Source organism: Argiope bruennichi, chromosome 2 (assembly GCF_947563725.1).
Source record: "Argiope bruennichi chromosome 2, qqArgBrue1.1, whole genome shotgun sequence".
NCBI lineage: Eukaryota > Metazoa > Arthropoda > Arachnida > Araneae > Araneidae > Argiope > Argiope bruennichi.
This window is the reverse complement of record NC_079152.1, coordinates 58021894-58047379: the sequence shown is the minus strand read 5'-3', so window position 1 is coordinate 58047379 and position 25486 is coordinate 58021894. Positions and strand designations below refer to the sequence as shown.

The 25486-nt window shown below is 28.5% G+C and overlaps 1 protein-coding gene across 1 annotated transcript in view; it reads left to right on the top strand.

Moving 5' to 3' along the window:
* The window catches only part of LOC129960110 (uncharacterized), a 280895-nt gene that overhangs the window by 242881 nt on the left and 12528 nt on the right, over positions 1 to 25486 (top strand). The window contains exons 10-14 of the mRNA XM_056073244.1: positions 660 to 796; positions 3403 to 3622; positions 7760 to 7837; positions 9669 to 9773; positions 14175 to 14307. Of these exons, the coding sequence (XP_055929219.1) occupies positions 660 to 796; positions 3403 to 3622; positions 7760 to 7837; positions 9669 to 9773; positions 14175 to 14307 (673 nt within the window). The remainder of the gene's footprint in view (positions 1 to 659; positions 797 to 3402; positions 3623 to 7759; positions 7838 to 9668; positions 9774 to 14174; positions 14308 to 25486) is intronic.

Below are 25486 nucleotides of genomic sequence, written 5' to 3'. Positions count from 1 at the left end.
GAGAGCATAAAAACAGAGGCTGCAGGCAAGAGTAGTGAGTAGTCAGTCAGTTGAGATGAGCTAAATCGAGTGATTGAGTGAAATCTCCATTTGAAATATTTATCTACGAATTCTTTTTAATAACTTTATACTGTTTCATTTATTTATTACCGATGTGCTATTTTTGGGTTGCTGCTTATTGCAAATGCTATCTTGTGTATACTGCAGTTGCGCTTTGCTACTGTGTACCATGTAGAATAAATTGCTTTCCTTTATTGAGTTTGTTGGACTTTTCATCGTATACTCAGTGAACTAAATCTGGATTTTTCTGTAACAATATGATTTTGCTGAACACAATGTCTCGTCCATTTCCTAAGTTTTCAAAATAGATTCGTCTGATATCGGTATCGTGCAATTCTTACATCGCGTTCTCCTACTCAGTTAGAACCAGCAATAATGCCTGACGTTTTTAAGTACTTAATTGCTTATATATTATAGTATGATCAGATACCTCCAGAAAAACAAATGAACAAACAAAAAAGGAATGAATCTTCTCATTTCAGTCACTAGTCGTTTCCCATTACATTCTGCTGTAGCTAGAGTTCTGAAAGCAAAAGATTAATTTGAAAATAGTAATTTTGATCATAAATTGGATTGTGTAATGAAGTTTTTTTTTTCAGAGTTGCAACGATGTAGTGAAGGAAAGGTTTGCCCCAGAGCTAAAGTACGACGTAGCCCTGAGGCTAGCCGCTTTGCACCTTCAGCAGCACGCCGTCTCCAGCGGCATGCAGGGAAAGATGGTCGTCAAGGCGATAGAGTGAGTATATACTAAACGACCTTCTTTAAATAACAGAAGAAAAAGAATTTTTTAACTGTTAAAACCCAATCTCTTTTCCTTAATACTGTAAAGAATTATTTCTCAAAGATGCTTGCTTTCCTTGAAAGAGTCGTGGTAAACTATGTTAATCAATCGGCAAGCTGTAAATGTAAATAAATATTTATTGCTTCGTTTCATTTTATTTTTGTTCTTCTTTAACGTTGTTCTCTATTTTGAAATGTTAGTAGACTACGCAAGCTTTATATAAACATAGTATATATGAGTTACGAAGTTGATATGCTTTATTTTAAAATTTCTTTAATGGGGCATTTAACACGTTTGTAGACAGTAGAAAAAAACGACAAAACAAAAGGCAAAAATTTAATAAGCCGCCAGTTAAATTATTTTAATATGAATAATAATTTTAGAAAATTAAGACTACATAACATGTTTTGACTCCAGTTGCTCTCTAAGAACCGATTTCTAAACCGTTAAAGATAGGCAAATATTTTCAGGATAAAAATAATTTAAAATAGATTTTTTTTAATATAATTTATTTTGCATGAGATATTCAATATAATGTTAAAAAATTACGAATACTAAATTTTTATCTAGCATTCTCCCCCCCCCCCCTCCTTCCTCTGATCCAATTAGTCATATTTAGTAAAATATTCTTAACACGTTAATATTTTAAATAAGAAAAGTTTGATCACTCTCCGACTAAAATTTACCAAGTTATGAAAGTTTGATTTTCATTTTAATTCAATCAATGGCTTCCTCTTGCCGGATCTACTTCAATACTTTCCATTATTTGTTATAAACAGTTTTAGACTATTCTATTGCTATTTCTTAAGTATTTTATAACTATTTTTTTAAAAATTTGATGGACTGGAAAATGAATTATTTTAGGTTATTCTAAATATTCTTATAAATATTCAAAGCTTCATAACTCGGCAAGTTTTAGTTATTTAACAATAATATGGAAATGATGCATCATTCAGAATAGCGAGTTGAGCTCTGCATAGAGAAACAATATGGTTGAATAGTGTCCTTGGTGCCGTAATAAAGAAAATAGAACAACTAGCGATTCTACAAATTCTCAGAAAAGGAATCTGCTTGCATTCAATTACTTAGAAAGCATTTTCTCAAAAGTTATTTCATGAGCATTTTATATAGAAACATATGCTCTTTTCATATTAAATCCATTTCTCCTAAAATTTCTGACTCTTTTTCTTAGATTACTGGCAATTTTACAAATGGGGGAATAATTACCTAAGTAAATATTTTGCTTATAGCAGTTCTCGATGAATTTCCAAGAAAAACTTATTCTTGGTGTTTCTTAATAAATATTTTGTGTCTTCATGTATCGAAAAATAAATATTGCCCTTGCCTATCAAAATCATTGATAAAAGTTGCAAATTATTACACTATTCTGTAAAAAGAAGCGAATCCGAATGATTTCCTTCAATAATTTCTGTTCGGCTTCCTAACTATCCTAGTAATCGAATTGATCCTTAAAATATGAGTTCAAGCATATTCATTACGTGGTTCAAATTGAAGGTTGTTCATCCAGTTTTCTGAAAAAATTCGAAAACAAAACATAAATTTGTAAGTGTTTGGATATTTTTGATCAGATAGTGTATGAAGACTGCGGTTTTCTACAGCAAGCAAAACACACACTATATAGAGTTGTCATCTATGGAAATGAAATCATAAAATGATGATTGGTTCCTAATTATATAGCTATGTGCAAATAAAACCTAAAATTAATTTTATTCTTCTTCAGATTTTTAACATTTTTAATTTATTTTAACATATATTTTTCGAATTTTCAACTGAATTTCTGTAAATTATTTTCCTTTATTACAATTTTATCGAAATGTGCAGAAAGTAATAAAATTCTCCTTGCAGTGTTTCCTTCCCAAACAAATTAGGTTTTGATACATCACTTATTTAACCCTTTAAAGAGCCATTTTTTTTCTATCATATTATGTTAAAATATTTTTAGGCTTGAAATTAGAATAAGAAAAGGGATTCATTTAGCTTATTAGATAAATTTAATTTGATTAATAAATTAATTAGGTTAATTAATAATTAAGTAACAAATCAAGACACATCATTTTGTGTAAGATAAAGAACTGAAGCCTCTAAGTTTCTGTCTTTCTAAAAAAATTTGTCAGAACTGATGCCACCTACATAAATTCATACAAAGATTGATAAATTTGGTGGGAAGCAAACTTCCCACGGCCCTAGAAAGGGTTAAGTTGTGGTATATCAAAAATAGTTATCTTTTCTTGTTCACTGCTGTGAAAATTAGAACTGTAAAGGACATAAAAAAAGGAAGAGAAAAAATGACGAAATATCATGTATTCATTTTTTAACAAACAAGAGATTTGCCTAATTTTATTCTTGCACATGCATCATTTATTTATAAAATGTTACAACTCAAGTAAAGCAACTTTTTAAGTTTGTGATGATTCGAATTTTGTATTATTTCTACTGAAAGAAAATAAATTTTGTAAAATATGTTGATTAATAACCGAGTCGAATTTAATCCTCTGGTGAAAGTATTGTTAATCGAATTTTTTCTGTTTCTTTCATCCCAGGCGCGAGTACGGCCTAGAGAAGTTCGTCCCCATGTCTCTTCTGGAAACGATGAAGCGCAAGGAGCTCCTCAAGTTACTCAACCAACTGATGAAGCAAAATCAGGCCCTGAGTGGGCCCGGCCAAAAACAGCTGACGGCGACGCAAGCGAAATTCCATTACTTGAAAATTGTCAGCGAATTGCCCACTTATGGAGCCAAGTCCTTCGCCACCTGCACCAAAGTATGTGGGGAAAAAATAGAATTATAAGTGCAAATGGGCGATAATTAATTTACGAACGACTCCTAATTGGATAAAAATGAAAGTCCTAATTTTTTTCTGTTATTTAATAGTCCTTCGATTTTTTTTTATGTGAGAGGACATTTAATTATTTTCAAAAAGTATTGACGTTTTAATGAATTACTTGTCGAATGTCAACAATTTCTTTCCTGTCATAATGTGAGATTTTGTTATGATTTTCTTTTGTAAAAATTAGAATCGTCGATGTTTCGTTTTATTTGAATGTACTTAAACTGATTCTGACATTACTTTTAAAAAAAATTAATAGATTTTTAACTAGGTGTAATTGTTTAAAATTTCATAAACTGTTAATCGATTTAAAAACGACATTCGCTGTGTATATGTATTTAAATAAGTTCTATTTATATTACTAGAAACTTAATGTAAACTAAAAATTACTTTTTAGAGTCATCTATTTAGCCTCTGGTTATTGTGGGGATTGGAATTTTTACAAATAAATCTTTTGAAATTTTATTTTTCCGTACGCATATAATTTCTACCGATTGCGTGAAATATTTTATTTATCTGTATTCATTGAAATATTTTGTTGATGAAAAAAAAAGAATTACAAGTAGTATCTGCCAAGTAGTAGTATCCAAAATTCAGTATTAAATTCATTAATTTTAAAGAATGAGCTCAACAGTATTTATTAATTCGAAACCACTCATATTCTCTCTACTCATATTCTGATCAATATTCTATTAGCGAATAATGGTTACGGGAAACGCTTATTGCAGTACCATTCATGACTTGGTTGCTTATTAGTATGCAAGTACTAGAAAATCGAATGCGAATTTTCGGACATCGTTTTACCGATCGATCAAAGCTAAAATTTGAAGCAGAATTACTGTTGTAGTCTCAGAATCACATACCCTATTTCCTATATTTAAGTTATTACATTTTTCAATTATCGCGTTTACATATTTATGAAAGTACAAATCGATATATGGTCAACTTCTTGACGAATTTGATTCCTAATTCGATACAAATCTAAACTTCAGGTGTTAAATATAAGTATCAAATTTTATTATCTAGGTTTCTTCATTTTATAGTTAGTGTATTAAACAGTTAGATAGACATACTTTTTCAAAATAAATTTCGTTCAAACTTCAAATTTGTAGTTTTTTATTGAAATCCGTATGCCAAATTTCATTCTTCTAGCTGTCATGTTCACAGACAAACAGATAATGAGGAACAGACAGACATAACTCAAAACTTTGGGGGGGGGGGGTATCTGGGATTCTGAAAATAAAAAATTCGTGAAAATCTATTAGCTTTTTTAGCTTTTTGGGCGATTATTATACTTTCTGTCTTTATATTTCATACTGCAGAGAATGAAAAAAATGTATTTTGACCGTAAAATGTAGTGCTCAACAAATATTGAAGAATTGGATGCTATTGGATAATCTTTACTGCTTACTAAACGTTCTGAAAATTCGTCATTTTAAACAAATAAAATAACATAAAGATATTTCGTTTAGGGACTTCAATGAAAATGGTTGATAATCTTTAAGAAAACATCATAATATTTCTCTCACGGGCGATCAGTTATTTGTGTTTTTCATCGCCATTCTAGGAATTTAATTTAGAACTGACAATAAAGAAATAGCTTTATAATAATACTCAAACGTACGATGTCAAAGTATTCGCAGTCATATAAGATATGGTGCATAGATATAAATATCATTTATTAGAGAACTGTGAAGTTCTTGTAAAACAACATTATAGTATATAGAAGCCCTAAATTACTTATATTCAGAATTTAATTAATTTGTAATTGTATTATTTGATTTTAAATGAATTTTACTTCATACACCGATGTTTTGCCACTTCTTAATTCCAAGTATAAGAAGTATATCTAAGGAAAAAAAAATTTGGATTTTGATTAATATCCCAAGTGTTAGACCTCTCTGAGCTCAAAAATACATTTTTTTTTTTTTTTTTTGTCTGCGAAAAGCATAATTTAAAAAAAAAATCTCTGAGCTAGACGGACGAATTTCGGTATTTGATATTTATACAAAATTGGTAGATTTCTATAAAATTCTGAACAGAATACATTCAGAGAAAGTATGTCTGTTTGATTACCCAACCACAAGTGTGCAAAATTGATTGAAAACGTAAAGGCCTAAATGGATAACATTTTTATTAATTTGAATTAAATCCTTCAGCGATGTGGATCATCTGTCAGATTATGCTTTCTCATTCATATAAACAAACGCAGGAACTCAAAAATACAAAGAGCTAGATGAATGAATTTTGTATGTGATCTTGTAACTAAAATTGAAATTACTTATCAAATTTTGATTTCATTCGATCGCAAAAAAGGTGTTCAAAATGCAACTTCGATTTTCTTTACAATGCTACGAAACACAAAACACTCGCGTGCGATTTTGAAAAAATCTTAGCATTCGTGGCTTTCCCATCCTTACCCAAGATCCAAATTGTTTCTCAAAGTATAGAGAGATTATTTCTTTATTAGGATGGGTGAGAGAAAATTTCAAGGAAACCACTCTCTTCAGTTCGATAAGCATTCTTCTTAACGGGCAATGTTAGTTTGAAAAATTCATATACGATGAATGGAGAATTCGCATTATTGAATATTATCTGCCAGCCCATTATTCACTGGAGCGGGAACGACTGAGTATTTTATCTTCCACGGCCTGTAATGCTTTCCGTATGCGAGTTTGCATATGATACTTCGGAATGCATGAGAGCAATGCTTTTGTCGTGCCATGTTTCTTTTTTATGCAAGTCATTTTCGCAGTATAAAAAATATGACTTTCGAAAAAAAAGTCCGTTTCAAGAGCGTATTGAATTCTCCTCAAATGCAGTCTTTCCCCCTTTCACTTTTAAAGTGGAATAAAGTCTACTGGAATATTCTGTGAATCGTGAAAAATATGGAACGTTTTTGCTGTGTATTTTTAGTCTAAAATTATATTTTATAACTAAAGTATCTTCTGAGTTTATTTTAACAGAAAACACATTGCTAAATAATGAATAAAACTAGCGGAAAAGTATTTTTGATCTAAAGTATTTTTAACCAATGTAGGCAAAATTACTATATGCTAGTAATTCCAGAAAACATTCGTAATTATTTTTAGTACATGGGTTAGAACAACTGACATTTTATACGTTTTGGCTTTAAAGGCATTGTCCATGATTATTGAAAATTAAATAATCGCAGATTAATAGTTCGATTTACACATCTTTCATTTTAATTTGCAATATTTTTCCTTTATTTTGAAATTAAAAAATAATTATAAATTAAAATTTTGTTAAGATAGATTCAAATAAAAACAATTTTTCATAAAGTCAAAATATATTTCAGGTTTATAATTTTAACCTGCCTATATTCTATATTTATTAAAGCAAACAATGTTGAATTTAGGAAGCACGCGATTCTCAACTTCCTTGTGACTCAATTGAGTTTATATTTTTCTGTTAACAAATCATTTTATTGAAAAAAAACAGCCATGAGTTTCAAAAATTATCTTTGTATGTATCAAACTATTTATTTATATGTAGTAAGCAATATAATTTTTTTTATTTGTCAGTAAGATAATTTATGCTTCTTGTATCCCATTCATTTTTAGGTAATAATATTATATTTTGCTTGAATTCTCACTTATCTTTCCGAGCCTTTAAAGAACTTTGTTCCCAAAATACTGCAAACTTTGAACAAGTTTTTGCAATATATATTAAATAAATTATACATAGAACGTTTCGATTAAAAGTTTTGTCTGAAGAAAAAATTCTGCAGAATATTTATTATATTTGATATTTATTTTAAAATAATTAATCCTTTGAAGTTTTGAAAACTGGATATTGAAATTTGGCCTTGAATTTGTGGGATAGAAAATTCTTTAAAAACTTGTTCATATTTTGATGTTTGCCGTAAAGTACAACAAAGACATCAGAACAATATATGATTTTCTAGCATTTCGAAAGTTTTAATTTGTGAATTTGAAGAATTCTTGCTGCGATTGCATTACTAAACTGGTGTTTTCTTCGTCTTTTCTTCAGTTCAGTTCATTTTTATGTTACACAGAATTGAATCTAAAATTAAAATTGTTTTTTTAGAATTCCGCTATGGAAATCGCTATTTTGGTTGGCCCGAGGATTGGAATCAGTCAAATCAGTACTATTCGGAATATAGCTGTAAGTATTTTAATATTTTGAAATTCTGTTTCCGATTTTTATGAAATTTTTATTTTTCTGAAAAATTTATTAAATTATTGAGTCTATCAAATACCCCCCCCCCCCCAAAATTTAGAAACAGCTTTTTAATTTTGTATTTAGTAGCGGCGTGCATGATGTATCAAAATTGAAATTAACTGCTGATATCAGAGGAATTGGGTTTAATATATTGCTTTTATAAGTAACTGATTGAAATAACTGTTTTTATTTTGTCGTTTATTATTAATCATTGGTTATCATTAATGTCACTTCAAAAGTTATTCTGATTTTATTTTTATTTTTTATTTAAAAAATGCCCTAGCATTTTTAAGAAATGTAATTTTAAGGTATGCTCTCAATTCCACTATTTTTCATTAACAAATATTTGTCATTATTTAATCTGTTATGAAATTCATGTTAGTATATATTTTCTTTTTTTTATAAGATAATTATTTATTCTTATGTAATTTTTTTAAAAATTTATTCTTGTTCTGAAAACTGTTAGCGTTTAATGTTGATTGAAAATCGAAAATATTACTTCATTGTTTATCGGGGCTCTCTCACAAAGAAAAGCACAGATTTTAAATATTAGTCTGTTGTAATTCGTATATTTTATGATTACAAATAAGTTTTGTCACTGTTTTCCGGAAACAGAACCTTGCAGTGCCACAATAACATGAACAGTATATAAAGAAAGAAGACTGGTAGTGGTGTGAAATAAGATTCTATAACACACATAAAGCATAGTATGAATTAGTTCAATAGATACATTCCCCTATATGTTTCAAGTCCTTTATATCCACCAAATACAGACTTCGCAATGTCGATTCACGAACTCTCAGACCTGATCAAAGTGGAAAAGAATGTCATGAACATCTGCAGTTGTTTCAACGATCCTGGCACTGAGTAATTTTTATATCAGTGACTTCATCCTTTTTAAAGAAGAAATCTAAAGATTTAAGGTCCGGCATGAGTTTCTAGGAGATGTTATCAGTGTATGACATACTGTGAAATGAAACATTCTGTATCTGTCATAATTTTTATTCCACTTGTGTTGTTTCATTCCCAGTTTTTTTTTATAAACTTGTGGAAAAAATTTCTCACAAAGAATCCTTTTCTAATGAGCAACAGTCCTTAAGTTTTTAAATTGCGGATTTTTAGCATGGTGCTAAAAGCTGGACTAAAAGGATGCTGATACTTGGTTATGAGATAGAAGCGGTTGTTTTCAACATATTAGCTTCTTGTTTAGACCTACAATTTTAAAAAACTCTCATCTGAATCTGAAAAAAATGATTATTACACTGGAAGTTTATGTTTGTATATGGCTGAGGGACTTAGTGAAATTAAGACCCTGAAAATGTGTTTTGGAAAAAAAATGGGCATGCGAAAGAAAATTATATTTTACAGGACTCATTAAAAATCAAATTACTTGCAGCCTCAAGAGAGAATTATTTGACAATCGATGCACTTTCTTTGATTACATCATGCTTATTAAGATGACGTTTTTCTGGAGCATGCGATCCTTAAATGGTCACGTCATGTCATCATTATGTGAATGCACGAAATCTTCCTCTACCTTTCTTGCATTCCTGCAGCTTGACATCAGCCCTAATTCTGTTATGATATGGATATCGTGATGCGCAAAATTGCTTTGAGACTTCCTTCTGTTTGTTCAGCTGTATTGCAAGCGATTCTAAGTTGGAATTGATGAATTTATTTTTGAGACATGTGACTAAATCGGTCTCTTGTCACACAGAAATATTCCTGGCATCTGATAATGAAAATGTATGTTTAATTCTTTTTTTTTTTTCAGCCAATCAACCTTGCTCAATTCGGAGAACTGGATGGCATAGAAGTCTCTAGAGAAGATGATTTCTCTTACAGAATCAAAATTAAGCTGCGTCATCCAGAAAAGGAGGTACGGAACTTTTATGAATTGCGCAACTATGTTAGGCAAATGTAAAATCTTCTTGTTTTAAAATTAAGTAAATAAAATAGAATTTAAAGCAAGTATAAGGATAAATTAAATACATAAAATAATTGCTTGCTTTTGTCGATTGTTATTTGTATAAAAAATAAAGCTTTTCATGCACACTTAACTCGTGTCAAAAGTTAATGCAAATTTAATCTTGAAATGAATTGCAAATTTTGCAATAAAACATATGTCACTAGCTTTTATCTTAACAAAAGCTTAAGATAAGTTGCAGTTAAATAATATGCACAATCATTTTGCGGATTTATGGTCATCAACCTCATTAGTGAGAATTTCTGTTGCAAATATTTTACAAAGGGAATTTCGAACGCAACTCATCTGTATCTTACTGCTCTAAAAAACTCAAAAGAATGTCAAGGGCACTGCAGTTAATGTGATTAATCGGTTATCATTAATAATAACCACTTTTAATATCAATAAACATTAATTATTTATAATAACAGAATAAATAACATTAATATGACTAATCACTTCTACCAGTTTCTATTAATAGTAATGAAAACTGGTAACCAATAATTTCTTTAACTGTAACATATTCCGCATATTCCTGTGATTAGAGAATAGAATACTAATAGAAGAGGGATTAGATTTCAAAATTGCCTGAATCCATCCATTTAAAATAGTCCACCTTAAAATAATATTAGAGATAAGTTTCTGTATATTTCATTAGTTTATTGGTTCTTCTGTACATGTCCAATAAACACCAACTGATGTATAAACTGATAAATATACTGAAAATAAACTGATGCATCTGTAAAAATTACTTTACTACCCTTTGACATAATTTTAATAATATAATTAATTTTATACTAAAAAAAGGCAAAAAAAATCAGTAAAAGGTTTTCTTTTTTAAAACTTTTGTTGAGAATTGAATTTTATTAGAAAACTGAAAATAAAAAAAATTCTCGAATTTCACGGAAATCAGAAATTCAATGAGTTATTGAAATGAGTCATGAAAATTCAATCAGTTATTTCTCTGGATGCCAATGTCATTTGAAACTTATATTTTTGCCATTTCTATCACAAATAATTCGCAATTTAATATAAAATTTCAGATTTCAATTAGGTTTATTTAAAACGATGATTAATTTTAACAAACTCGAGTAACTAGCAGCAGGCTTACACAGCTGTATATTTTATACACTCTTAATCTGTCAGTTTCCATTTTGGTTAGTTGTCATCTGTCAGGGAATTTCGCCATCTCTAAGTGCGAAATACTTTAAATTTTAATCTCGTCTGACGTTAATTGTGTGCATACATTTATGGTTCCATTAAATAAACACCCTTTCCTGAATAGGATTCTTATCGAGTTAAAAAGCATCATTCCATATCATTCGAAAATGTGAGATGGCAGAGTGACTTAAGAGCTCTATTTTAAACTATCAGAATCCTAAACTGCGATTGACAATATTCGTATCAACAAATCCTGAAACGTTTTAAGCCAACTGGGTACAAATTACGCACGCCCCAATTATCCTTAATTCCAAAAATTGATCCCCAAGTAATTATCCTAAGACCGTATCATTTGCCGAAGTTGATCACCAGACCCGAATAATAAAGTCTCCCGATAATGAAAGTTATATTAATCTGAATTGCTTGATATAATAACTAAAATTATGGACGTTATACAAATTTTTCCTATTTCTTAGTGTTTTTTTTTGTTATGAAATTAAAGATAGTTCAATATAAGATGAAATATATATATAAACACTAACATACGTGCCACAGATATCGCACTTGGCAATCGAATGGCAGCAATCAGATTTCAATAAATCCTCGTACAAATTTCACAATTGCATTGAATTCAATGCTTTGCTTATCTAATAGTTACAAAATATTTTTTTAGAGAATTGGAACACAATAATATTAGAACAAAATATTATTATATTCTGGAGATGGTTCTCTATATTGCCAGAAAGTGCATTCAATTTGAGGAAAGAAGGTGTAAAAGAAATCAAGTAATAGGCTTCAAACAGAAAATTTAAACGAGCTCAAAAGTAGACTTAACTATCACCAGATGGGTAATCGTTATGACTTTCCCACAGAAATTGATATTCATATCTTCCAAAATAGCTATTTTGCAAATATAATCTTTTTACTATCTTAAGATTCAAAAAAAAAAATTTTTTTAATGGCATAAATTTCATTTTTATATAATTTTTCCCCTTCCTGTATCTTAATATTTTCATTACTTTATCTGTAATAATGTTTATTAAAATTACGATGGAATTCTAACTCATTCATTAAAAACATTCAGTGACTTGTTTTTGTCAATAAGTAACTCCGTAGGAGGATTTCCACTTTTAGCAAACTGATTCGATTAAATTCAGATTTTTCATTCATATGTAACAAGATGAAAAGGTTTTTATTAAATTGCATTCTATATTAACCTTTAAACGACCTCAAAAATCAATAAAACGGACCAAAAAACTGTCGCCAAAGCAGACTAATACAGGAGAATGGCGTGATGGAGGTTCCAGAAAAGATTAATTTAATCTTTATTTAATGGGATAAAATTATTATCAGATATGATATATTTCCACGAAAATTCACAATTCAGCATTTTCAAAATTGATTTTTATCGTACTACAGATCGATTAATTTTCTTTTGTGTTATAATTTTATGATATTTTTAATATATCAAGCAATTTTAATAAAACTTTATTCATTATAATGTTTAACTAATCAAACTTAATTTACTTCTCGGAATTTATGTTTAGTACAGTTCATTATTTTATGAAGTTCACCTTTTTTTTTCCCTCCACGTCTGTATCATGTCTGTATTTTTATGTAAAGCAAATGAACATAAAGATTCTTATGTTTTATTACTCATGGTTTGATGAGGTTAAAAGAGATACAATAAATGCGCTCTATAGAATAGAATACTGAAAGAATACTACAAAAATGTGGTAATTGCTTTTATATAGCATTTTGTTAAGATTTAAAATACTGTTTTCAATGTGCGAAAATAAAATGACGAAAACATTTGTTTCCTAACTTTTTTAACGTGGAATTCCCATTCAACTCCCTTTGTTTTTTTACTTGAAAACAGAGCTTTATAAAGTTATCCATTATTATCTGTCAAGTACAAAAGTACATACTAATAAATCCGTGCGTTCTGATCCTGTTGATCTCCATATTAATAAACACCAACGTGTACTTCAATAATGTTGTATACAAACATGGATATCAAATAGTTTTGAGCCATTATAAATAAATAAGGGATCCACTTTCTGAAAATAAACAAAATAAAAATAACCTAAAATAAATCTTCAACATGTCGATTAAATTAAAAATGTGTTGAAATGTAAAACTAAATTGTCCAGTGTATTAAAAGAGGTTCTTTAAAATGTGCACTGCCTAGGGCTACAAATGTCTAAATCCAACTCTGATGCCAGAGGAATAGCGGTGTAAATCAGGGAAGAGATCATAAATCATGGGAAACCGCTTAAATCAATTAACATTCAGTCTGAGGGAACTGAAGAAGCGTTGTAAACGACGTGAATCTAATTTTATTGGTTATTAGTTAGATCCTTCTATCGAACTAAATTATTCTAAAACCAAGAATTTAATTATAGGATATCTTGATGAAAATAAAATCTAAGATGGCTGTTTTCACACTTTACTTTTATTCTTCGCCGAGTTTCAATAAATTTCAAGATGCACTAAGATTCTATAAAATACGGATTTTTAATGAAATAATGGCTGAAAAGTCTCAGAAAAAAAAATTGAATTATTATACCAGCATAACTCATGTATTCCTCTATTTTATATATTATAGTTTTGATACAAGTTCATTTAAATTCAAAAGTTAAGTCTTTTCTACTGGCTATTACATTTATTGTTACTGCAGCTTTATTTGCGGCCTAAGTTAAATTGACTCTATCACATAAAATGTTGTTTGATTTTTCAGGTTTATGGTCTTAATATTTTAGTCTGATAATAATTCTGTAATGTATTTTCGTTTTAACTGGTTATATACATAACAACGGTATAAATTTAGTAAACAATAGTTATTTAAATTTCAGTCTTTTGAATATATATATTTTTTTTTTCAGTTCCATGTAAGACAAAAGAAATATAAAATAAGTTTTAAGGTTGTAAAAGTTCTTTTATATTATTTCATTTTTGGACTTCTTGCTATATTCTTTTATTTTATATAAAAATGCATGATTGTTTTCTCAGAAGCAGTGCACTAGTGATATATCGTTATTAAAAAAAATTAACATTTTTAGCAGGTCTTGTTATAAGAGAAATTTTTGTATCTGCAAAAAAAAGGGTTGATTCTCGACACATTTTCGATATTTTTTGTTCTTTCTGTTCTAGTGCCTGAACATTCAAATGGAGGACAGAGAAGCAGAAGAATTCGTGTTGGTGTTGGAACGATACTACAGTCAGTTGGTGGGAATGGAATTACCTGTTGATTGGAAGGATCGGGATCCAGAGCCGGTCGAAAGAGGTAGGATTTTCATATCTTTATATGTTTCTTTCTTCAACATTTGATACAGAAGACATTTATTTCATGTTCCAGCTTATCAAGGGATTTTTTCTTAAGGTATATCCAATACATTTTTTCTGATAGGGGAAAATTTGAGATGCAATATGCAAAGGGTCAAAAGTCTGACCTCGAATGGACTTGAGAACGGTGACAGCTATAGTCATAAATTGGATATCTGCATCTAATTAATTATGCCTTACGCATGGAGAATACTTATAACGCTATCTCGAGTTGGTAATTCAAAGTGGGGTTTTTTAAATCGGGAAATCTAACAGATTTAGACCACTTCGTGCATTAATTATATATACTCACATACGTATCTAAACATAGAATATGAAATGTGAACAAATATAATTAAAAAATAATTCATTTTTTAAGTAATGAATCATTTAAATTTTTAAAAAAAATCAATTTCATTTAATATGCATTAGTTTCTACAAAGTATCAATATTTCATTAGCATAATTAAGTATAGCCAGACACCACTTTTTTTTTACTCGAGCTGTTTTTTAAATAAGACAAAAGTAGGCGCAGGAGTTAAATGAGTGTCCTGTATAATCCTAAGCAATTTGATGTCAAAAATCTTTTTTTTAAATTTCAACCTGAAAGTATTATTTTCACATCATTCTATTTATCTTCTCTCTCGTGTGAAAAAAAGGGTGTTATTTTTTTAATTCTGTTAAAATGGAAAGGTATTTTTACCTTCCATTATTCCCAATCAATACTGTTTATTAAGAAAAAAAATTGAATGATGATTTCTTTGAAACTGAAGCAATGACAGTCTAAAAATAATCATTATATTGTATTTTTCACCTTTTGCGACCATTTATTATTTTCCGTGTTTAATATCGGAAAGTGGCAAGGAATGTAGACCACTTTTCGATTTATGTAACATGAATGAGGTACTGTTGTGCAGGGCTCTTTGGAAAATCAGTCCAACGACAATTTATAATTCCGCTTAGCAATTATTTCATGCCCATTAAGAGATCATCGCTGGAATCTACAATGTCTCTGAATGCTTTTCTAACTAAAATCGATTCGTGTGTCTAAAATAAACCTTGATATTGCTAGCTATTTAATTTGCTATAGATTGGAATGTTTTGAGTATCAACAGCCGGTGGAAATATTTGGACACTACTATTCATATCCTGGTTTTTATAGCTATATCTTAAAACTGATGAAATATTCAAATATGAAATACTATAACTTGTACTCCAATATGAAATAGAAATCAATGATCTATGCATTAAATTATTTCTATGATTTGTTTAGTTATTTTTTTGGTTAGTTTCCCATGGGAAGAAATTCCGACAACCGTTTCTCTGAATAGAGAATTCTCTGATTAGAGAATCGATTTCATTATGTAGGGATTAAATTAACAAACAATTCATTCATCAATTTGCATTTCAAAATATTAGTAATATCATATTGAATAATTTAAACGAAACATCAAAATATATTTTTTCAGAAAAATGGAATGAATTATGTTTTGTAAGAAAAGATTAGAATCATGCACAAATGTCTCCCATTTTTGCTTCTTCATATATTAAGTATACATAAAGAAAGTGCATAAACAAAAGTATACATCAAAAAATTCGGCATCGATATTTTTTAGAATCTCCACGTTAAGACCGAAAAACATATTTTTAGAATTATATCAGTCAGTTTATGAACATAAACCTGTAGCAACCAGCCTGTAGTTTATAAATTACATGCCTGTAGCAACCAGTTACATGCATGTAATTTGGTACATGGTATTGGAGATTTTTTTATGCATAGCAGATTTTTACCAAATTTTGAATCGAATTCATATAATCTTACATAAGGCAAATGTACAGATTTTCAATCCGTATATTTGCGAGTATATGAACGCTGTCATTCGAAAACACACCGACGAAAACAAATGAAATTTAGTTTTTGGTCTTCGCGTCAATTTTATAGATCTTGTCAAATTATGGTATTCCATCGGCAGGAGGGAAGACACCTAAAATCCATTCTCACTTTCACCATTTCTTCACTGAACTGTGAACCACAACACGTGATACTATGTCATTGTATGAAAAAGTCGAGAGGTAAACACCTCCACAGTTTTTAATAAAGAAGTTTTTAATTCTCTAACTGTATAACAATAAAAAAAAGGACCTACTGTAAACCACGTGTTATATTAACGTTTAAAGTATTAATACGAATCTCTAAAGTGCCTGTTTAAACTTTTGTGAGTTAATTTAATGTTGTAATAAATAATACATATAAAAACAATAATTTTTATAGTTCTTTCAGGTGTAGGCTATCAAATTTCACATTAAATAAATCTTTGTGTCGCGTTGGATGTCACAACACATTCGACTACTGCTTACTTTTATGTAATCCAGTAACTTTCAAGTCAATAATATTTAAGTACTCATGAAAAATGTTCGAATTATAACGAAAAGACAATAAATTTTCGTAATTATCTCAACTGACTTTAATAATGACATTTTAAAATTACGAAATCTAGTAACTGCATAAGATAAAAAAATTTCTTAAATATTTTTTTATTTAACTGAATAAATATTATATGTTTTATGTACATGCACCTTCTATAAAATTATTTATTATTGTGAACGCCAATAAATTAATTTTAAATATTTAATTAATTTGTAGTTGCTTTTCAGTTTAAAATCTGATAACTGGGACAAAGAAATCAGTATCATTAAACAGATTTATTTAATGATAGAATATTAATGGAAGTATTTTTTTTAACTTCGTCTTGAAGTAAAGGAAATTTAGTATGCATTTAAAAAATCCTCTTCGTTTAATACAAAATTCAATGCAGATTTTCAGTTTTTATTGTTATTTATCATTCATCTGGTTAATCATTTTGAGTCATTTCATTTAAATACAGAGAATTAAATCAATGCGATAATGAATTTGATATAATGTTTGATACACATATCGAATTTTGCTGATAAAAATATACTCCAAATTCCATCTTTCTTACTATTTACTTGTCTTGTTTCTAAGTTGCCATGTTCGCAAGCATTTGAATGGAAAGACAAGCATATAACCAGTTATGGTAGATTTCATGTAAAATATGATTCTAATTTAGTGTTAGGACCACTAAATTAGTTTCAGATTAGACCATTTATCTGGATTCAGATTTTCGAATAATCGTTTTCTTAAACAGATAGAAATCTAAACATAGTTTCCAACAATTATTTTTTTCCTAATTTCAGATTATCTAAAACTTGGATATCCATCAAAATTTCGATATCTAACTTTCTATTTATGTACCACACAGATGATAAAACAAAAATATTCATTTCCAAACAAGAACGACTTACAGTAGTATTTGTCGTTTTTTTGCTATAGTTTATTTAGGAATCCACATTTGAATGTTTTATTTCTTATTGGACGTCTTTAGAGATCAGCTGATTCAATTTGACCTGTTAGGTTCGACCTAATTTTCGAGGTAATGTTATCGGGATTATATTAGACTTAATTTTGATAACAATATTAAACAATCATGTTGCAATCGATAAAAAGAGGATATTGAAGTTTGTTTACCATTTCAAAAAGCTATTCCATAAATAAAATAGATTTTATGCTAAAAATTTTCATTTTTTATTGAGAATTATAATTTAAAAAATTTAATTCACTCATCATACATACATTATAAATTCTTGTATCTTCCTTTTAAAAAAACTATAATTAGTTCAAGAATATTATTTTGTCTGGTTCAATTCCAACATTACAGGCAGGAATTACTACTTTTGGAAACAATTCTTAAATAACGAACTTTCCAAATATGACGTCAGAAAATTTTCATTTTTGTTTCTTGTCTTTGCTGAAACATTCATCTTTGTCTTTAAAAAAAAAATTGAAAAAAGTAAATGAACAGTAGAATAATATTTTATCCTTGAAAGTTTCTGGCTACATGGATCTTTTCATGTCTGTAGTGATGCATCAGATGAATGAACTTCTTCGTGCTTCATCTGCTAATAGATATTGAAAATGAAAATGCATTCCATTTCTAGAATGCATGCATTACTTTTAAAATGTGTATTTATAATGAAAGATAACATAACAATTTACAATAAGACACATAAAAAATGTTCTACTATTTCGAAATTATTATGTATTAGCATTACATTAAAAAAATAATATTATACAAAAATGGAATATTTCCAATTTTCTTTATTAATTAAAAAGCCTTCTTGAAAAGTAATTTAGAGTAACATTTATAATTTAAAATTTTTGTGAAATTATTGTTCATGCAATTTTTGAAGCAATAAATAAACATTTTTCTTAAACGCAAATCAAAACTTGTTACAAATTACAATTGATTAAACGAGCCATTCGGTTTTAAGTGAAAATAGTTCTTTGTGAATCTGCTTGCACTTCCGTAAGTTCTTTTGAATGAAGGATCACCTTGTCCATGGCTGATATTCATCAACAGTATTACGCGAAATGAAACAAGTGAATAAAAATTGAATGTGAAAAATATGATGTAAGATATAGAGAAAATAATTACTTGATGTCCTTCTCTCTTTGTATATTAAGTATTTAATCTTATGATTATTTCTTCATATATCATCACATTAACGATAATCATGATACATTTCTGTTATTAAATAATTTATTGTTAATTGTTTAATTTTTTCAACTATCACATTTGATGAAAATTTCTGTTTTGAAATGCTTCTTATATAATTTTATACCGTCAAATTATAACTTTACTTTTAGTTCGCAAATTTTTAGCATAGTAATTCGATGCAGATATGACATATTACAGATCAATTGATTATATAAAATTCAAATCCATTCTGATTAGAATCAAGATTAGGGTCCCGATGATTTAGTGCAAAAATCTTTGCTTTAGAAGGGGAAGTTGCAGTTTCAAAATTCGATTTTACCGGAGAAACGATTACTAAAAGATCCTGTTGCATATGAAATCCATTGGTGCCAAATATCCTTCAGGTATAGCACGGAAGTTGGAGATTGATTTGTCAGTTCAAATATCGTTCTCGTCAAAATTACAGAATCTATTCCAAAATGGTCATCGTTTTGTTTCAAGATAGCTACCGGACGTAAAGATAGCTACCATCAAGATTAGTAATTATAGAATTTTAAACTGAAAGTTTTTATCGTATTTTTTAGTAATCTGATTTGTATACGAGCGAATTTATGAATTAGGAAAGACATCGACTAAGAATGAGATTTCATTGGAATTAGCAGAAAAATAAGTAGAAAAAATTGTTAAACGATTGTAGTGATTGATTCATACATAAAACATATTCTGTTCCTGTCATTTTATGAACTAAATACGTACTTATTGTTTTCTATTTGTGACGTGTATCTCGTTACATATTTCTTTAATTGAATCCTTTCACTGTACGAATATTTTGGAATTACTAGACAAATAAATATACCTCTACTTTCTTACATCAATGCCAAATTATCAGGTAATTCTCCATATTTGTCCGCTGAGCAGCAAATTGCAACGAAACAGTGTCATCCCTACTTTGTTAATCTTTCTGATGAAATGTAAATGACGCATGAAACGCACTAATTCCGTGTCAACAACAAAGGTCGTCGGAGAATCCGTCGCAGAATGAGGAAACCTCTATTGTGTATTTTTGTTTCTCCATTCTGCGGGTGAAATGCACTGAGCGAAAACTCTTGCTTAACAATCATTTATCAACGACGAATTTTATAACTGCTATAAAGAATGTCTCCTGACATTTTCAAACCTAGAACAATAAAACCTCGGACTGTTTCTATTCCGGTGATTTATTTATTTGCAAACAGCAACTTCAATTTATAAGTTGAGCTTTTTCCAAATAAGTATTTATTTTTCTGTCGGTGTTTTGTTTTGTAAATTGTAAATATATTACATGAAGTTGGAGCTCATTGATGAAAGCTTAGTTAATGGATGAAATTGTTTGAATACAGTTCCATAGTTCGTTAATATTTTTTAATTTAAATCGTAAAATTTAAATAAAAAGAAATTAAAAATATATAATTACTTATAAATAAGCAGAAAATAAGTCATGATAAAAAAATGTATAAAGCAAAAAAAGTAAAAATATCAAACTTTTAATCATTTCTACTGCTAATATTATAATCGAATGAAAAATTTTATTTGAGAAATGAATTCAAAGTTTAAAATACTATAAAAACTTCAAAGTAATTTTAAGACTTTTTTAAATTTCATTAATTGTCAATATTCGCTATTCTAAAACTACTCTTCCAATTTTTGAGGTAATCTTTAATGCGAATTTTTTTTATTTATTTTTGTACTCTCAATAATATAAAAAGGTAATGTGCATACAAAAATATGCATTTCATATCTCATTGCGAAATTTATCACATTTTTTTAAATAAAATTCTTTCTTATTCTGCGGATGGACTGTGTACATTTATTTATTGAATTTTAATACTGAATACTCTAATTTATCAATATCCAAAAAATAAACATTCTAGAAGAATTTGGAAAATCCCGTACCTTCTTAAATGATTTTAATTCAAAAATTCCAAAATAATTTTAATAATTAAAAAATGAGACTTCAGAAGTTAAATCAAAACTTGTTTATTATCAAAGCCATAGACTGTTTTGCGTGCAATAAAATTTTAAATCCAGGAATCTTATATCAACATCGTAACAGCGGGAAGTTGGCAAATGTTTGTTATTATGATTTAGCAGCTGTCCACAAATAAATATCTATAGTTTGCATGTGAAGCGGCATTTGCAGATACATGTGTCGTTCTTTATTTTTTATTACAGAATATAACACAACTACTTTCTCTAGCGCAGTCCAAATAACGTCACTGATATTAAAAAAAATCACTGAAAGACCCAATGAGCACTTATATATTGGTAACCAATCATTTCATGAATTCCTAAATATGATATATATTTGAAGCACTAGTAGAAATGGGTTTTTAAAATTTTAATTAAAAATTAATTAATTTTTTTATTTATTTCCCCATTTATTTCAGGGCATATTATCGAACGAAAATCCTCTTTATACAATTTTAAAATTCGAAAATATAAATGAATAGATATAATTTTTCAGTGATACCAATTTTATTTTCGGCGCAATTTTGACTTTAATTTTATTAAAGTTTTAAAAATATTTTTAAGTATGTTTTGCAACTTTTTTTTTTGTTGCTAGATTTATACTCAAATGCAAAGTGATATGATTATATACACGTTGTCCTTGCTGTATTGTTGAGAGTATATTTTTAAATAAAATAATAGACGAATCAAACCTAAAAACCATCGTACTACTAAATTTCGAACTATTGGTTCGAATCTCCTTTAAAATTTGTTGATTAATTGTTGATAATGTTTCAGAAATGACATAATTTAATTATATGAAGCAAAAAAGCTGTATAAAGCATCTATAATATTTTCAGTTTAGAAATGGCAACAATTAAGATAAAATAATTCTTCCTCAACATATAAAACAAATTTAAGAAAATTTTTACTATGTAATCAATCATAAAGAAAAATCTTTATTTTCTATAGTATTTTGAGCAAAATGTAAAGGAAATCAGCTGATGAGTGGGGTTTGTGGGGGGGACGCTAATAAATACAAACTATTTATAAATTTTCACTTTTATTTATATTTATTGTATTTTTAATATACAATTGAAAAATACGCCTTATTGCACAGAACACATTTGTTTTGTTGCTAATCCCTTATACCGATTCGCTAATTGCATTGCAAAACAGCCATTCTCTTAGCAGTTAGCCGGAATTTCTAGTTTTATTAAGAAATAGATATGGTTATTGTTTCTGTAAATAGAAAATTGAAATAATTTGATTGCATGATATCCTTTTAAAAAAAGTTTCTGCAAAAAAAATTCTTAATGAGCAAGTGAGGATTTCGAGCAAATGATTATAAATTTTTTTTAAGAACTTAGAGAATTTCTGATATGGATTGTATTCATTTCCAAAACAAAAAAAAAATGCAATGATTTCCAATATGAATTTTTCTTACGAAATTACTTTGTTGATGCTATAAAAAAAATGAAGATGAAATATAAAGTTTAAAAGAAAGGGATAAAGTTTAATACATATATGACCATGTTGTATTTTTATTAAACTTTAATATTAGCACAAAATGCTTAACAACATTGTTATGACAGCTTCACGATATTGGGTGGCATTTTGAATATCGTACAATATCTTGTGGTAATAAGGTTAGGAATCTGCGAACACAATTCTAATAAATTTACAAGTAAATGGATGTACCCTCACTCATAAAAAAAAGAAGAAAAAGCGAAGAAGAAAGTACTTTTATCAGTTGTTAAATATCAAGATATTAATAGATTTTTTATTCCGTCGTCGGAAAACGTTCTTACATCTTTTAAAGCTGTATTAAATAAAATCTTTTTATGGCATGATAAAATTCTTATGCAGCTTTGCCTTGCATTTTCATGATCGTTAATAATCATGTAAAGGTTGAGGACACTCATTTTGCACTATTTGTACAGCTTCTAGTTCCGAGAAGATTTTCCGATTGCGATTGACATTGGTTTTTTTCAGTATAAATGAAATAGTGATTGTCCGTAGAGTTACAACAAGTTCGTCTGAAACTAACCCGTATATTACTCATGATTTCTCATCGATGACTATCTCTGACACTATAAACTTTTAAAGTCCATAAATTTCAAAATTAGGCTTTTTGTATTTTTATATTCTTTTTCTTTGTTTGTGTACGCTCAAGTTATTTAATGATTTTTCGTAGTAATCTTATTATTTTAAAAAAAAGATTTCTAGAAAAGCAAATAAATACGAAAATAAATGAAATTATTCTTTCTTTTATTTTTTATTTATTTATATTTTTTACCCCTAGATCGTGTTTCTAGAATATTTAATTTCGAGTGACTCGTGAGCAGGAGCAACGTGACTTCTCAACTCGTGTTTACTATCATCTCAAACGATCAAGGTCTTATTCAAATTTAAATAACAGTTTAGCGTAATTCCATAGAGTTCTTTAAGTTATACATATTTTTAAGTTTAATCACTGCCTCTTTTGTGAGGTTTACTTGGTTAAAGATTTTCAACTTTGATTTACATCCAGAAAGAAGGGATGGATATTTCTTTTAACTAGAACTATTAAAAATATATATGCGATAAAATTATTCTGTTAACTCAGACAGTCACCATAGAATGCTTCATTTCTGTCTATTTCTATTCTAACCTTTTGTTATTTCTATCATTTTTCATTTAAGAACTGGGGTATAATTCTAAATGCCCTTTCTTCCGCCATAACCAGTAAATTTAGTTTTTCCTAATTTCGATTTGATGTTGATCAAAATGACATAATTACAGTTACACTGTTAACGTCATCGTCGGTTTTGAAATGTTTATGCGTTTTTCAAGCCTGATAAAAGTATTCACACCATTGATTCAAAATTGAATCAGCACAATTTTTCTTTGCCTTTTTCATGACTATCATAGTTTTTAAGCAACGTAATGTATAAATCTTAATATATAATCAGTATTATAAAGCTTTTAAATTTTTGATAATACGTGAAAAACAAAAAAAATTTCCGAAAGAAGTGTGACCCCCATTTTCAGATAACTTCTCTCAGAAATCATACTAAGGTTTCAGAAATGGTGTAACACTTTTGTTGGTTATTTATTTCAAGTTGAGAATATGAAGAGATTTTTTTAAGTAAGAGTACGTTATCCAAACATTAAGCCGAAAACTTGAGAAAAGCCTGAACTTAATAATTCATTTTTACCGTAGTAATTTGTTATTTGACTCATGATCGCTTTGAGTCATAAGATTCTATCAAATTATATACAGTGTGTAACAACACTGTATATAATGTACTCTCACTTTACATTAAACTGTTCAAAGCATGCATCAAGATCCCATTAATCACCATCAGTATTAATGATATATCGTTCTGAGCGATGATTTAATTAAAGGCCTGTCCTATTAACACATAGTTTGATCATGAGCCCATACTCAAGCTCATTCGGGATATCATTCCTTTTATTTCTATAGAGGCACCATTTCTCATGGAAAACTGATACAATCAACGAATTGATGCCAACCATTAAATCAGGGGTCTCACAGAAATTTTCTCGCATGCTTTCTAATAACATTATCTCCCTTCCCATCCGCGCATAAAATTCTGGGCTTTAGGGAGGTCGCGATCAATATTTTGTAAGAATAGTTACAAAATATTGATCTTTGGCATACATTTAACATTTTTATTAAATCTATTGAGTAGTCCTTGACGGTGCTTTTGACAATTAATCTCGGACATGTTATTAATAGTAAATGAAAATAGGATTTATATTTTAGACGCGCTTTTTTCAACCGATTAAAATTCGATGTGTGTAAAATCAAAATTTGGCGCAGAATTACAATTGTAATTATAAAATCACTTACCAAATTCGATTCATTTAAATCATTACGTTTTAGAGTTATTTAATTTCATGCTTATGAAAGTACAGACCGACAGAAAGTAAACTTTTTGATGAATTTCATTTGAAATTTGATAGGTATCTGCACTTTAAATGTTATATGTGTGTACCAAATTTCATTCATCTAGGTCTCTTCCTTTTGTAGTTATCGCCTTGACTTACATTCAGATAGCTGGATAGATATTGTCTGGACGAATTTCTCTCAAAGTTTGATAGAAATTTACAAACCACATACTAAAATTCATTCGTCTAGCTGAAGACGCTTTTCAATTATTCTTTGTCTCTCACAAGCAGATATAATGTCAAAAATATGTTTTGCAAACTCATTGAAGTATAAAACATGGAGAATAGTGAGAATTTGAATATGTCGATTTGTGAACCAGAGGATTTTGATAATATAAAATGAATGATAACATTAACCGCAATCACATTAAGTGCTTCTGTTATACCACATTCGGCGTTTAATTACTTCTTGAATAGTAAGCACTCACACTCACTAAGCAAGAATTTTCGAAAATTTTTAATTAGATTTTTATTTAATAAATTAATCGTCATTATCGATATTAATAATTTTTCGCGTTAGCTTCAAATAAATTATCGCACAATAACCATTTTTACACAATTTTAAAAAACTAGTCTTTCACTTATAATAATATTTTCTTGCAACTTTTTTCGTTAATTTTGATAAATTCTTCAAAATATTTTT